Genomic DNA, 12830 nt, shown 5'->3' on the forward strand with positions numbered 1-12830 from the left:
TAATCAGCCTATTGCCAGGCAGTAGCTGGACCTCCCAGGTAACAGCCTCAATTGGGAACTCATCATTGGCCTCTGCCACTGGTAGGTTTGACATTCAACAGAATTGGTAGCCAGATGAGTTTAGCGAATAGATATTCATTGTTGTTGAGCCCAGGTATAGCCTTCATCTCTGCCGCATGAGTCCCTTGAGCAAGTACCCAGGTGTTTAGTGAAATAGACTAAAATCATCTTATTTACCTGATTTTTAAGACTCTGCTCTGCAACAAATACCTTTTGATGAGCATTCACGTGGGACACCGATTGCCCAATCTTACTCTTTCCAGTCCTTGGTCATCAGGCCAAACCATTAGCCACTGCCCACAGGAGACATCTTATCATGCAGGCAAAGCAAGAAATACATATACTGCTTAAAATTCTGCTCTTTTAGAGGGGAGCATGTGGACAGGAAGAAATAGATGGAGGAGCAGTGTTCAGGGAACATGTGAGTAAATCCCTTCAATAAGGAATCACAGCATGACTGGAGAATAGAAACACAGATCTTCCACAGCATGGTCAAAATCTATGGCTCTTTATACACAATTTTTTTCCTTTTATTTATCCTATCAGTTTTCCTCTGTCTCTCCTACCCCTTTTTCCAGACCAAGACCCAGAAAAAACAAAGGACACATCTTCTGCTTCCAATAAGAGATTGAAGAGCCCGGGCAGGGAGGGCTGCAGAGTCCCACGACTCTGGGTCCTCGCTCAGCCCAACGTCCAGAGGGCTTGGCAGGCAAGAGAAGGCAGCAGGCACTGGATTGACTTGTGTGAACACAGCCCGGACATGGGCCTGGAGGAGTGCAACGTCCCTGCCCTCAGAAGCTCAGAGAGGACAGGGACACAGAACTCTAGAGACACAGCAAACATTCCAGAAAAGGAACCAAAGCCAGCTCTGGCCCAGGACTGGGAGGGAACAGGAACAGAGAAAATGTTGGTGGGATGGGGGACTGTCCAGGAAGGCATCCCCAGAGAGGGGACGACAGAGGAAACTGGCAAGGGACTTGATCCACTTATTCATTTCGTCATCCATTTCTTCAACAAATATCTGTCACACTTACTGGCTTCTAGATACTGCTGAAAAACTGAAGACACAGAGAGGAATAAAACCGGATGACCTCACAATCCAGTGGCGAGAACAGACACGTCTATAAAAAATAGAGCCCTGAACTCAGGGCTGCATCCAAATATGACAAGTCAGCACGTGGGCAGAGAGGAGGGGCTGGGTATTGACCTGGCTCATGGGTGAGGTTGGGGGCTGCCGGGCAGACAGCAGGGGAAGGCACACCAGGCAGAGGGGTGTGAGCAAAGGGAATGAGAATTCAAACGTGGACCAGCCTAGATTCTCACCTGGCTGAGGAGGTGGGTGCCCAGGGGAGAGGAAGATGAGGAGAGAGGAAGGCTGGACCCAGACTCAGAGGGCTGGGAATGCCCAGCTATGGGGTTTGGAGGATGCTGGAGGATGCCAGCAGGAGAGGACCATACTAACCCAAGACAGGAGGGGTAGTGGCAGGGAGGGGACACGAGGAGTTGAGCTAGGATGGAGGGTGAAAGCATGGGCGGCTAGAAGCCGGGTGGCAGAGGGAGCAGCCTCAGAAGGAACAGGGGCTCCCTCAGTGTTTGAAATGAGGCCAGGAGCTGATGATGTTGTACAAAGCCTGCCCAGGAGACAAGGTTTTGATAAGATCACTCTGTGCCACCAGCAGGTAGTTGGGATCCAAATATCCCTTATCCACTGCACACTGGATCAGGTTCTGGGCTGCCTCCAGGGGTGCAGCATTGGGCGCGGTACCTGCAAAACACAGCTGGCCAGTCAGTTATAGGATTCCAGAGCACCCTGCCCTGGACAAGACACACTCCTAGATCCCTCCCCGACCCACCCAAACCACCAAGATAGCATATCTACTGTTGCCAGCTACTCTATAGGGACAGACAGAAAACCAAGTCAAGATTTCAGATTCCTCTGCACCAAAGTTCTTCCTGAATCAGAAGAGCAGAGCCTGAGATAATATACACAATTATTACATCAAATTTTAAGCTGGGAAAATCCAGCATTTGCAAGCACTAAAATGATGCCTGAGTCTGATATCGTTGTCTTCCGTGTCAGATATTCTCCCTCAAACACCATATGGTCATGAGCCACATAATGACATTTCGGTCAACAATGGACCACATATACAACAGTGATCCCATAAATTAGTACCATATAGCCCAGGTGTGCAGTAGGCTATATCATCTAGGTTTGTGTAAGTACACTCTATGCTGTCCACACAAGGACAAAATTGCCTAAGGATGCATTTCTCAGAACGTATCCCTGAGGTTAAATGATGTGTGACTGTACAATGACCACTACTGCCCAAAGCATCCACTTACCTGAGAAGGTGCCCATGAAGGCGATGCCCAGGGCAATGTCATTGTAGCCAGCAGTGTGGGAGCCTTGGACATTCCAGCCCACTCCTTCATAAAGGACACCATCCTGGCCCACGAGGAAGCTAGAGGACAGCAAGGGGAGATGGAGATCAGCATGAAAGAAAGATACTCTGGGATTGTTTCCTTCATTCATTCATGCCTTTACTCATCAAACGTTGATTAGCTATTGAATTCTAAGCACTGGATTGTAAAAAAGACAGAGTCCTTGCCAGTAGTGTGCTAGCAAACCAGCTCACACGGGGGAGATGGAAGAGCAAGAAGCCCAGATTTGTAGCCTTTGCTGATTTCTCTGGTGTAAAACTCCCAGCATGGCTGATTACGGGCTACCAATGATTTAACAACTGGTTCTCGAAATTCCTGAATCTCCACCAATCCACTCTCATGAGCCCATCTGGCTCCAACACCACTGCTGCCCCCAGTAGCTCTCAGTCTATGAAGAAAAAAGGATGACAGTTTGCCACCTGCCCTGTCACACTTCACCTATGGAACTGCTTCCCCCAAGGTGACCTGTGACCTCCATACGACTAAGTATAAAACACACTTCTCTGACGGTGCCTTACCTGATCCCTCTACATGTGCCCTGCAGACCCCTCCCTTGCAGCTTCTCAAGCATTCTCTCCCCTCAGCTCCCATCCACTGCACTTTCCCAGCTGTCTTCTTCTCTGGCTTCTGCGCCTCAGACTTCTCTGCACCTCGTCTTCCTGTGCCCTTTCCTGTACATGTGGGGTTCCTCAGGATGCTGCCCTAAGCCCTCTCCCCTTCTCACTCGACACGTTCTCCCAGGACTAACCCATCCGCTGCCTTTGCTTCAGTTGCCACTCAGGAAAGTCCACTTGTCCATATCTGGACCCACCTTTTTCCCCACCTGTTCTGCCTTCTGGGACCCCCATCTTGGTGAAAGGCACCACCACCCATCCTCTAATCAGCCCCAGCCAGAAATACAGGCATCAACCACCGGCTTCACCCACTGCTTCTCCCAACCACTCTCCCGCATCGACCCCTGCACCCTCTTCATGAACCACCAACATCCTTTGACCTCTTAGATTCCTCCGCTCCTCTCCACGGCAGCTGCCAGCCCCCAGCCGTATCACCACCTGTCTTGCTTGGATTGCTGCACAGTCCTCAGATTGATCTCCCCACCACCAGTTTTGCCCTTTTCCTCTCCATTCCTGAAGTTGTGAGTGGCCTTCTAATACAAATCTTATATCAAACCCTGCTGCTTTCAGCCCTTGTAACAGAGTCCAAACCCTCCAGCTTAAGTGACAGGATCTTTGATGATAAGGCCCCTGTTTTCCTCCCTAGCCTCACCTCTCACCATACCCCTCTTTGGCATCTATTTTTATCATGATAAAATTCTCTCAGCTCCTCAAAGCCACCATTCTCAGTTCTGCATCCAGGCCTTTCCACAGAGGTCCTTTCCCTCTGCCTGAAACACTCCTCTGTCCTCTGACCAGCTCCCACTCATCCCTAAGGTCCCAGCTAATGTGTTACTCCCTGCCCTAGCGCTTCCTTCACATCCATTCCCTCAGAAACCTGAGTGTTTCAAACGCTTCCTGTTTACACCCTGTGCATCCTCTATCATAACCCCTAATGTACTCTATTAGGATTTATTTGTGTAATTATCTTTCTCTTTCACCAGACTATTAGCCCAGAAGGTAAGGACCATATCTGAGCAACACCTGATGGCGTCCCCAGAGCAGAGCCTAATGTCCACACAGAGCAGGCACTCAATCATGTTCTCAGTGGGTTAATTTATACCAAGTGGGTGTTTCCTCCTGACTGCAGACCATCTCAAGGTAAGCAAACAGCATGGTCACTGAGTTATGATACAGGGGACACAACAAAAGGCCAAAGCCAAGGGACAGGAAACTGCCCTCTGAAACCTGAATGGGAAAAGGGAAAGGACCTCCCTCAGCCTATATCATTTTCCAGTGTAGGATTTCCAAATTTATAGTCAATTCTCAGGTATCCACTCTAATTGAAAAGAGCAATTCTGCAAAAATTCTGCATAGCAGGACCTAGCAAAGCATGTGGTAGGCTCCAATAGATGATAGATCCTAGAGAAAAAGTTTTCTCCTATCTTCAAAGGGTTGTTACTAAAATGGGAACAGAGAGAGGAGAGGCAGTCAGCCCAGAAGATATGCCAAGTAATGGTAAATCCATCTAAGGCAGGGTCTCTGCGCACAGGTTGGTGGTTGCACCCTGCAGAGAGGAGCCTGGCTTTGGGGCAAGTAGGGACTAAAGTCCAGCTGCACCAGCTAAGCCGTGAAGAGCCCTAGGAAAGGGCTCCTTTGATTGTTGTGCACCAATATGCCATCTGGGCCAGTGGTGGCCCATCCTAACACTTAAAATTCAGTGTGACTGTTTCTGTACGTTAGATGGCATCCAATCCCAGACATCTTATCCACAAGCTCTGAGAGCATCTTTCAAGAAGTTTCTACTCTCCCATTAGGTTAGTGCCTTCTCTATTAAAGAATTACAGGCCTTCGCATTAGAGAAATAAAAAGGTATTATCTGGTCTCTCCCCTGCCTTGAAACAGGAAAGATATTCTCCCAAGAAGGTTGAGAGCTCCCAGATGCAGAGGAACAGTCTAGCACCAAGGAGACACACTTCAGGTTGTGGCCAAACTGAGGGGCAGAGCCTGAGCCACTGAGTAGTGGGAGGCTATTACAGGAAAAAGGCACAACCTTTAGATTATCCTTTCTACAGGTTTCACAGTCTTGCATGCATACAACTTCCTCTAATATCTTTTCAGCAGAGCCTTGGCCTCCATCATGTCAATATATGACCTTTAAAAAGGACACACGATTGGAGAACATGCTCGAGGGGAATGACCACTCCTTTAGCTATATCCTAACTAGGACCCACCCAGGGTTGTGTGAGAAATCAACGTGGTTATACATGGAGCACCTCTCGTATGGTGAGCACTCAGTAAATGTTAGTTCCCTTTCCCCTCCTTTTCAGAGGTTCAGGGTCTGCCCGCAATGGAAAAGAAGCCCTCATGTCCTCAGGTTGACTTACTTATACCCAATGTCGCAGGAGTTGAATCTGTCCATCAAGAGGGACTGGATATCTTGGACCAGCAGGCGGCACTCATCAGACATGTTGCAGACTCTCCCAGAGGTGTGGATGATGATGACGTACTTAGCCGGGAGGTTCATCTTGGGGCAGTGGGTCTCCCTGGCCTCCCAATCAGACCGAGGGACAATGTAGGGGCAAGCTGTGGTGGGGCAGGAAAACATGGACGTGAGGATTCATTTTGCCCACCTTGTCACCACCTTACTGCTGAACATCCTCACCACCCTCTGGGCATCCTGACCTGACCCTGACTGTGGAATTCGAGAGATCCCAGCAGCTCTCAGAACAGCCCACCTGGGAACAGCGTAAGTCTGCATAGAGGGATTGGACTCAAGAGGCAGGAACCATAAACCTGTGGGTTATAACCCAAAAAATAGAACCGAGAGGACAGTGGGAATGTTGATCCTGAGGGGACATGGATGATTTATTCCAAGAGCATGGTGTGCTTATTTATCTGCAGGATTGTCCCGTGTGTGTGTGTGTGTGTGTGTGTGCATGCGTGCATATGTGTGTGTGTGTGTGTACAAGTGGAACAGAGCCTTTTGGAGAAATCAGCTGAATTTTCATCTGAAGACATGTCTTTGAAAGTTACTTATAGTCCACAAAATTCTCTTTCAAAGTAAGCAGTTATTAATATTGCAAGATGGCACCAATCCAAAGGCAGAGATCAAGTTTACTCAGAGCTTTAATATAATAGAGTTAATTTTCTTTACAACTTTATTAAGCCCCAGAAAAGGCTGTAAGTGCTCATTAACTATACTGATTTTGATGTTCCTGCGTGTTAAACCCAAAATCTACCTTTTATCTGCTTTTTATTACCTAAATTATGTTAAAATCTTCCTCTGAATTCAGTGTAAGCAGTGACTTAAGCACGTCAGTCTATCCGCATTGTTCTAGTTTTTGTGTTCAGAAAGATGTGCATTTGTGCTTGTGTGTTCGTATATCCCATCCCTCTCCATGGTTCTTTTTTCCTCCACAGCACTTTTCACTATAAAACATACCAAATATTTCACTTGTTTATTTCTTTATTGTCCTTCTCTCCCTCTAGATTGAAACTCCATGGGGCCACTGTTCCCGTGCCTTTCCTTCCTTGGAATATCCTCAGTGACTAGCAGGTGCTCAGTAGATGATTGTTGAATGATTGAAGAAGTGAGTGCACATATATTACACCAGAGATAGTGCATGGCTCTATCATTCTAGGAATATGAAGGATAAAGACATGACCTGAAAGGTCCCACTCAAGGTTTGCCAGTCCTAAAGTTTCAGAGAGCTAGGTGACCATTTGCCTGTCAAAATGAATCCAATTGTAGCCTGACTGGAAGGGTCACTCCCATGGTGTTTGGAAGTTGGTGGCGGGGACTCTGGAGGGAGGCCCAGCGGGCCTGAAGGCCTTACCTTTCTTTGGACTTGCCTTCTGCAGAGGGGCCAGGCAGTCCTCACCTTTCACAAGAAGTGGCTGAACATACAGAGATGACAGGTGGCCCTTCCGGACAGCAGAGGAGATCAGGCCTTCCATGGCTGACAGGGCAGCAGGGCTGGGACTATGGCCTGGAAAAAGGTGATCTGTGGGAAACCTTGGTCTGGCCTGAGTTTCAGGGGGCTGTGGGAAAGGATGGGATGCCTTGCCAACCCCTGCATAGCTGTTGCAGGGGAATAGGCTCATCCCCCAGGTCGGAAAGCCTGAGAGTCAAGGACCCACTTAGACAGAGACTCGGTGGCCCAAGACGAAGACTTTTCCCAATGACCCACCAAGATCTCATTCATCCTCTTTCTCTCTGTCTCTGTGGAACAGCTGGAAGGCGGTGTCATGCTCAAGGGCACCCACCTGACCGGGTCAGGGTTTCCCATCAGTAGAGGCCCTTCCAGGCACATGCTGGTCTCTTTACCTGCATTAACTTCTTTAATCTACACCACAACCCTCTGAGGTAGATTCTGTTGTTAACCCCATCGCTCACAAAGAGCAACTTGAGGCTCTAGGAAATAACATGCTCAAGGTTCCACAGCTAACAAGGTGATGCCCAGGAGGCAAAGAGTGGTCATGAAAACAAACCAAGCTGAACACAAAGAGTCTTTTGGTGTCCTGGAAACCACCCTGGAGATGGAAATGGAAGATATAGGCTCATGCTCTGATTCCTCTCCTTACAGCTGTGTCACCTGGGTCACCCACCTCTCTGAAACTCAGGCTGTACCTTTGTGTCTTAGTGACCATGAAATTTCTCTGGACCATCTCAAAGGGTATTGTGAGGGGACAATGAGAAACTAGATGTGCAAGAGCTTTGTTACCAGTCAAGGGTGCAGAAAGTCAATGGATGGTCCTGGAGTATGTATGTAGGATGAGGGTGGAGTGGGGCCACAATGAGACTAGAAGAAAGCGGAAGGGACTCAGGGATCAGAGCCCTCAAGTGGTTTTTAATAATTGCATAGAAAATCTTGGAGTGAGAAAGATGGAAGGAGAGGCTCCTAGCAGGAAATAAGAAAGCACAGCCTGGCGCTACAGAAGTGATAGAGCTAGAGAGGAATATGTGATAGTCGTTGACACAAAAGTGAGAGCTGAAGTGATCCTTCCAAGATGAGAGTGGGAGGAGAATAAGGCTGTGGGGAGAAGACTGGCTAGCACCTGCACTGTGAGATGGCCAGAGGAAAAGGATTCTGCTACAGATGCCACAGAGGGATCCCAGAGCAGTAGGAGGAGGACCACTAACGCCATTCATGGAAGTCAGGGGAGAGGAGAATTCCAGGAGAGAGTGGATCATCAGGGAAGTATGAGAAGGGTGGGGAGACAGTCTGGAGACAAAGAAGTAGATAACTCTTCCGAGAACGGACAGCTGAGATGACCATTACCTTCCTTGGTGCCGAAGAAGGCAAAGCCCAGGGAGATGTTGTTGTAGCCCTGGGTGTGCATGCCTTGGATGTCCCAGCCAATACCTTCATACACTCTGCCATCGTCCCCAACCAGGAAGCTGTGGGGCAGGGTAATACAGGTTTAGTGGCTGGCACATGGCATATCCCTGCAAGAGGAACCACTTACCCAGCCTCCAAAGGGAGAAGGGCTCCAGCCACATTCCCTAAAGAGAATTGGCATGGACTCATCCCAGATGACGGAAAGACCAAGTCACTTATACTCATCCTGAGAATTCAGAAGGACCCACCCCTATGCTCCCCACCTCCCTCCCTTGTTCAAATGCCAGGGTTTTATATAAGTCATCCTGCACACTCAGAAGGAGAAGAGGTCCTGGAGCCTCCACAGTAACTAACACAAACCCAACCACACAATGTAAGCTTCTTCTCAGCTTCCACATTTCCTCAAACATGGCCTCCTCCTTCCTCCAAAATGCATACTGCCCGTGTAATCTCCACGCAGCCTGTTCATGTGGTTTCTCCCTGCCAGGGTGACTGTCTTACATAGACTTCCCAGGAAGGAGAGCCTCAGACAAGGACACGGATGCCCAAAGTTTATTCAGGAAGGGATCCCTTGAAGTCAGAGTGAGGGAACAAGGAGAGTGATTGGAACAAAGTGGGTGGAACTGAGCTGGCTTCACCATGGCCATCTGGGTCTCAGTCCCTCTGCCGACACATGACCTTCCAAGTAACTGTGTGTATGCACCTTAGAATTGCCCCTTAGAAGGACTTCGGTCTAAGGAAGTTATATACAACTCCTGCTCCCCGGGGGGCATTAACTCCCCTTCACTCTCAGAGTGTTGAATGAAAGCCTGAAGCAGAAAAGAGAGAGATGCAGTGGGGACTTGTGGCAGAAAGCCATCACCATGCACAGGAGCTATCCACCCTAGCAGAAGTCAGAGATGGGCCAAGGGTATGTGGTCCTAGGCACCAAAATGGTCTACGAGAGTGACCTCTGGGGTATGAGATGCCTCACCCAGGTGAAAGCGCCTTCGTGCAGTGTAGTGGGACAGGCGATGGGCAAAGAACCAGTTTTGAGCTTGGTCCCATCGCCCACAGCATGGGGACAGTAACGCCTGCCCTACAACCTCACACATCGTCGGTGGAGCAAACGCACTCATGCGCATGGAAGTCATTGGTAACCTGCCATGTGCTGTGTGGCAGGGGAGAGACAAGCAGAAAGTATGGTTATTACTTAACCTTCCTTGCTTCCTTTTAGGAGATCTCAGAGTCAAGGACCTCATAAAAATTCCAAAGGATTTGGAATTTTAAAGAGTTTTTTACTGTTTTATTCACTACAAACCCCATATAACCTCAACTGGAAAATGAGGAAAACAGTGATAAGAAGGAATGAGAGAAACACCCTAAGGAGAAGCTTTGACCACGTGCTTCCACGTGCCTCCAGCCCAGCCTCTTACTTGTAGGCCACGTCACACCAGCTGTTGTTGTGCACATGATGGGCCTGCAGTTCCCGCAGCCTCTGACTACAGACAGTCTGGTTGTGACACTCCAGTCCAGGGACGTGGTGCATGACAAGAAAATTCACTGGAGAGGTCAGGTGTGTGCCACAGCCAACAGCTTCCGCCCCCCACTCCTTGCGAGAGACCACAGTGGAGACATCTGTAGCAGAATCACAGGGGAGTGCATCTTGTCCCATTGCTGCCGCATTAGGCCCCTGGGCCATACAAGCCTTCTAGACTGTGTCTGCCCCATGGTGGTGAGAGAGCCCTAGGAAGAGGTCTTCAGCCAGGGGGCAGCCCTCCTCTTCTCACTTCCACATCCTCATTTCACTTCTACTCGCCCCCAGGTTGGGGGACCTGTGAGTGCAGAGGCTACCTCTCCCTTTCCTGGGTTTCGGATCCCTCCCAGCACCACCTCCAGCCCCCAAGGCCCATGGCCATCTGTGCAGGTGGTTTGCCAGTGCACCTCTCTGCATCTCAGCCCCATCTGCCCCCATCCCAGCCACAAGTGGCTGTCAGATCTGAGCAACACTTCTGATCACATGAGAAACTCCAGCCAGTCTTCAGGCCTCCTCACCATTGACACCGAGTTTGCCTTTTTCAATGAGCTGGGTGATGTTGCCAAACAGGTACCGAAGCCCCTCTGACATGCGTTTAGCTCGTGTTGCATCCCAGGGGGAATCACCTGCAAAGGAATATTCCACTCGGCATCAATCCTCAGAGAGCCCTAGAATGAGCCATCTCAGGGGCACAGGCTCAGGACAGAAGTGGCCACCTACTCTCCACAACCCGTCTGCCTTCCCAGATCCCCAAGCCCTCTCAGGAGGCTGACCTCCAGGCTGACCAGAGGACCACCTCCAATAGCAGCACGTGGCGTGGTTTTCTCCAACACCAACTCCAAGTTATCCCCCAGGAATACAGTCAAATAGCCAAGGGTAGGGAGTCGGAAATATTGATTGTCCTTTACTCATCAGCTGTATCTATACACACAATTGGCAAAAAAAAAAAAAAACAGCCAACCTGGAAATGCATCCAGACACTTCAACCACCACATCCTCTCTCGTGTGGATTTACCTAATGGAAGCTACGGGCGAGACTATGTGCAGAAGGGATCAGAACAACTTGCGCAAATCAAGTCAGTTGTTCTGGAGGGGATAGATTTGGGGGGCACTTGCTATGCCCACGCTCCTGTGGGAGGGACCATGGGGATGACATCCTACCCCCAAGGAACTTTTTCTTAGTGACAAGCACAAACCCCAGTCATAGGCTGACTCTGGTTGACATGATAATAATACAAATAAGATCATTATTCTCATTGCCCAAATGCAAAGTCCTTCATGTGCATTATTGCATTTAACCCTCACAACAAGCTTGGGAGATCATAACTTTGTCTGAATTGTCATGTGGGAAAATTAGGGGTGAAAGAGTTGAATAACTTGTTTGAAATCTTTGCTGGAGGTGAGGCAAGGATTTGAACTCGAGTCTATGGACTCGCAGTCCTAAGTTCTAAATGCAAAGCTATTCTTTGTCCCTGAGAGAGAGCAAGCATTTAAAGAATTCCTATTATGAGACTTTAGGATGATCCTTCTCAGTTACTCTCTGATCTAAGAAGGAAAACTTACCCCAGACCCCGAGACCCAGAACGGAAAAGACACGGAGCCACAGCAGCATCCTCACGTGGTCCCAGGACACCGACAGGGAGAGTGTAGAGACAGCCCTGGAAGAGAGGCTGACAGTTAACCCACCTGTGATCACTCTTCAAATGGGACAGCCATCTTACTGCACAGCACCCCTGTCTGGCTCCCTGCCACACTGTGGGTCTCCTGGAGGCCAGCACCTGGCCAGGCTTCTCTGGTCCCCAGCACATCTCAGGTGGTCATCGGATGGGGAAACACCCTCATCCTCTTTCCCTGGGCAACTTGATTTCATTGAGTGCCTACTATGTGCAAGGCCTGTGTGGACATTGGCACATTCAGTCTTATTTAATCCTCACACTAACCCTGCAATGTAGGATCGCTGATCCCCACTCTTAAAGAGGAGACTGCAAGATCCAGGAATACCAGGACCAAGAAATCCAAAGGCACATGGATGGGTCTAGTACAGAGAACTCCTTCCCAGGGGGGGACAGGGTGAGCTGAGGGAGTACAGGACTGGGAGTGCCCCAGGTCTGGGGCCTAGGACATTTCCTGATCTTAACACCCCACCTGGCAGAATCCTGTCCCTCTGATGGGAGAGGGCTTCTCAAGAAGAAACACACTCACACTCACCCCAGAAGTACCTGTGGGTCCCGTGCTGTCCCAGACTCAAAGGTCAGGGTGCAGGCGGCTCGCCCCTCATTGGCTGGCAGTTCCTCCCTTCCAGACTTGGCCCTGGCCCTGCCCTTCTCCAGTTGCAGCCTCCTCTGGCCTTCACTCTCCCGCGCACTGGAGGGCACTCCCTCCCTGGGAAGGAACACTGGGGCTCTGGCTTTCCAGAGAGAAGGGGAAAGCCCAGGATCCCTAACGAAAGGTAGAGAAGAAGAGAAGGGCAGAGTTCTGAAGCTCCGAGCCAGTGTTGTCCACACTACCGAGAGGAACTCAGTGAGACAGACTCAGGCTGAGAGCAAGGGACTCGCCCTGTGAATAAGCCCAGGTACCTCCTCCCTGGGAAAGGACGAGATTGCCCAATGCTCCCTGAGCTCCTTCCTCGTCCCCAGCCCTCTGGAAGCCCGGCCAACCTGGAGGTGCCTGAGGGACCTGGGGTAGTGTCCCAACATCTGGAGACTTGCTCCCTGTGGAGACAGATCTGCTCTAGGAGTGCGAAGACTGGGGGTGGAGGTCACTCACCAACGCCCTGCCCCACACGTCCCCTTCCACCTGGGTCACCAGCAGGGGCAGGATGGAGGCAGAGCAAGAGAAAGGGACATTCCAGGAGGCAGCACACAGTGTGTC

At 49.9% G+C, this 12830-nt stretch overlaps 1 protein-coding gene across 4 annotated transcripts; it reads right to left on the reverse strand.

Annotated features, from left to right (window-relative positions):
* Positions 1-566: 566 nt before the first annotated feature.
* Positions 567-12501, reverse strand: LOC124233144 (peptidoglycan recognition protein 4-like). Of its 4 annotated transcripts, none has more exons than XM_046650284.1 (9): positions 12179-12501; positions 11523-11617; positions 10478-10585; positions 9859-10060; positions 8384-8502; positions 6938-7090; positions 5486-5684; positions 2407-2525; positions 567-1825 (listed from the first exon to the last, which is right to left on the reverse strand). In XM_046650284.1, the coding sequence occupies exons 2-9, from the start codon at positions 11569-11571 to the stop codon at positions 1647-1649; spliced, it is 1128 nt and encodes a 375-aa protein (XP_046506240.1). In that variant the 5' UTR covers positions 11572-11617; positions 12179-12501; the 3' UTR covers positions 567-1646. The 4 variants fall into 4 exon arrangements, with proteins under 4 accessions (XP_046506240.1, XP_046506241.1, XP_046506239.1 ...); XM_046650285.1 differs by having other exon boundaries at positions 6983-7090; positions 12168-12501; XM_046650283.1 differs by having other exon boundaries at positions 12168-12501.
* Positions 12502-12830: the final 329 nt, after the last annotated feature.

This window comes from Equus quagga, unplaced genomic scaffold (genome assembly GCF_021613505.1).
Source record: "Equus quagga isolate Etosha38 unplaced genomic scaffold, UCLA_HA_Equagga_1.0 153163_RagTag, whole genome shotgun sequence".
In the NCBI taxonomy this organism is placed as follows: domain Eukaryota; kingdom Metazoa; phylum Chordata; class Mammalia; order Perissodactyla; family Equidae; genus Equus; species Equus quagga.